Below are 771 nucleotides of genomic sequence, written 5' to 3'. Positions count from 1 at the left end.
CGAGAGAGAGTGTGCGAGAGAGAGTGAGTGAGAGTGCGAGAGAGAGAGAGAGAGCGCGAGAGAGAGTGAGTGAGAGTGCGAGAGAGAGAGAGAGAGAGCGAGAGAGAGCGATTTCTAAACAAACCTTCAATTTCAATCTCATCCAGGGACTTCCCTCGCAGGGCGGACAGTTTTCCTTTTTCCATTGACAAAAGCAGCTTGGATATCTTTGCCAGTTGTGTTGTGGGAGCAGGTAATCTGTAAAATTCCCTGTGAACACGAATGTCGTGACCCAAGAAATCTGCAACTTGGTCAAGTTCATTGTTTTTTAAGTTTAGGACTTGAGAGAGTGTGGCGACATGTTTTCGCAGTTGTGTTGACCTGAGGAACTCTGGGTGCTTTGCTCCACACTGGTTTGCATAAACCCGCAAACAGTCCTGTCCTCTGTAGTGGCTTAGTGATTTAGGTCTTGCAAATAAAAAGACATTTGCGGGACAAACATTACATTCATCTCTTTTGCTCGCCAATAGTGTCAGAGCATCAACCACATTTGGTGTGAGTAAAATTGCAACCTTTCTGCCTCTTTTTCCAATGATTTCAACACGGCTGAAATAACTGCAGAGCTTCTGTTCAACCTTTGACAAACCCATGGCCACATCTTCGTGGAGTTTGGTGCTGTCCCTCTCCATAAAACCTCTGAGGTGCATCTTTGAAACCTCGCCAGCTCGTCTTCGATTGAACACAATAACCTGTGCAAGTGTAACTTTTGCAAGTTCTGCATAAGTCTGGGGG

At 45.8% G+C, this 771-nt stretch overlaps 1 protein-coding gene across 1 annotated transcript in view; it reads right to left on the bottom strand.

The window, feature by feature from the left end:
- Positions 1-771, bottom strand: part of LOC106529189 (uncharacterized) — a gene marked incomplete at its 5' end in the record, with an annotated part of 8,495 nt that overhangs the window by 2,604 nt on the left and 5,120 nt on the right. The window contains 1 exon segment of the mRNA XM_014024541.1: positions 125-771. Within this exon segment, the coding sequence (XP_013879995.1) occupies positions 125-771 (647 nt within the window).

This window comes from Austrofundulus limnaeus, unplaced genomic scaffold (assembly GCF_001266775.1).
Source record: "Austrofundulus limnaeus strain Quisiro unplaced genomic scaffold, Austrofundulus_limnaeus-1.0 Scaffold426, whole genome shotgun sequence".
In the NCBI taxonomy this organism is placed as follows: domain Eukaryota; kingdom Metazoa; phylum Chordata; class Actinopteri; order Cyprinodontiformes; family Rivulidae; genus Austrofundulus; species Austrofundulus limnaeus.
Note: the sequence above shows the minus strand (reverse complement) of the source record. Positions and strands in the feature narration are given on the sequence as shown.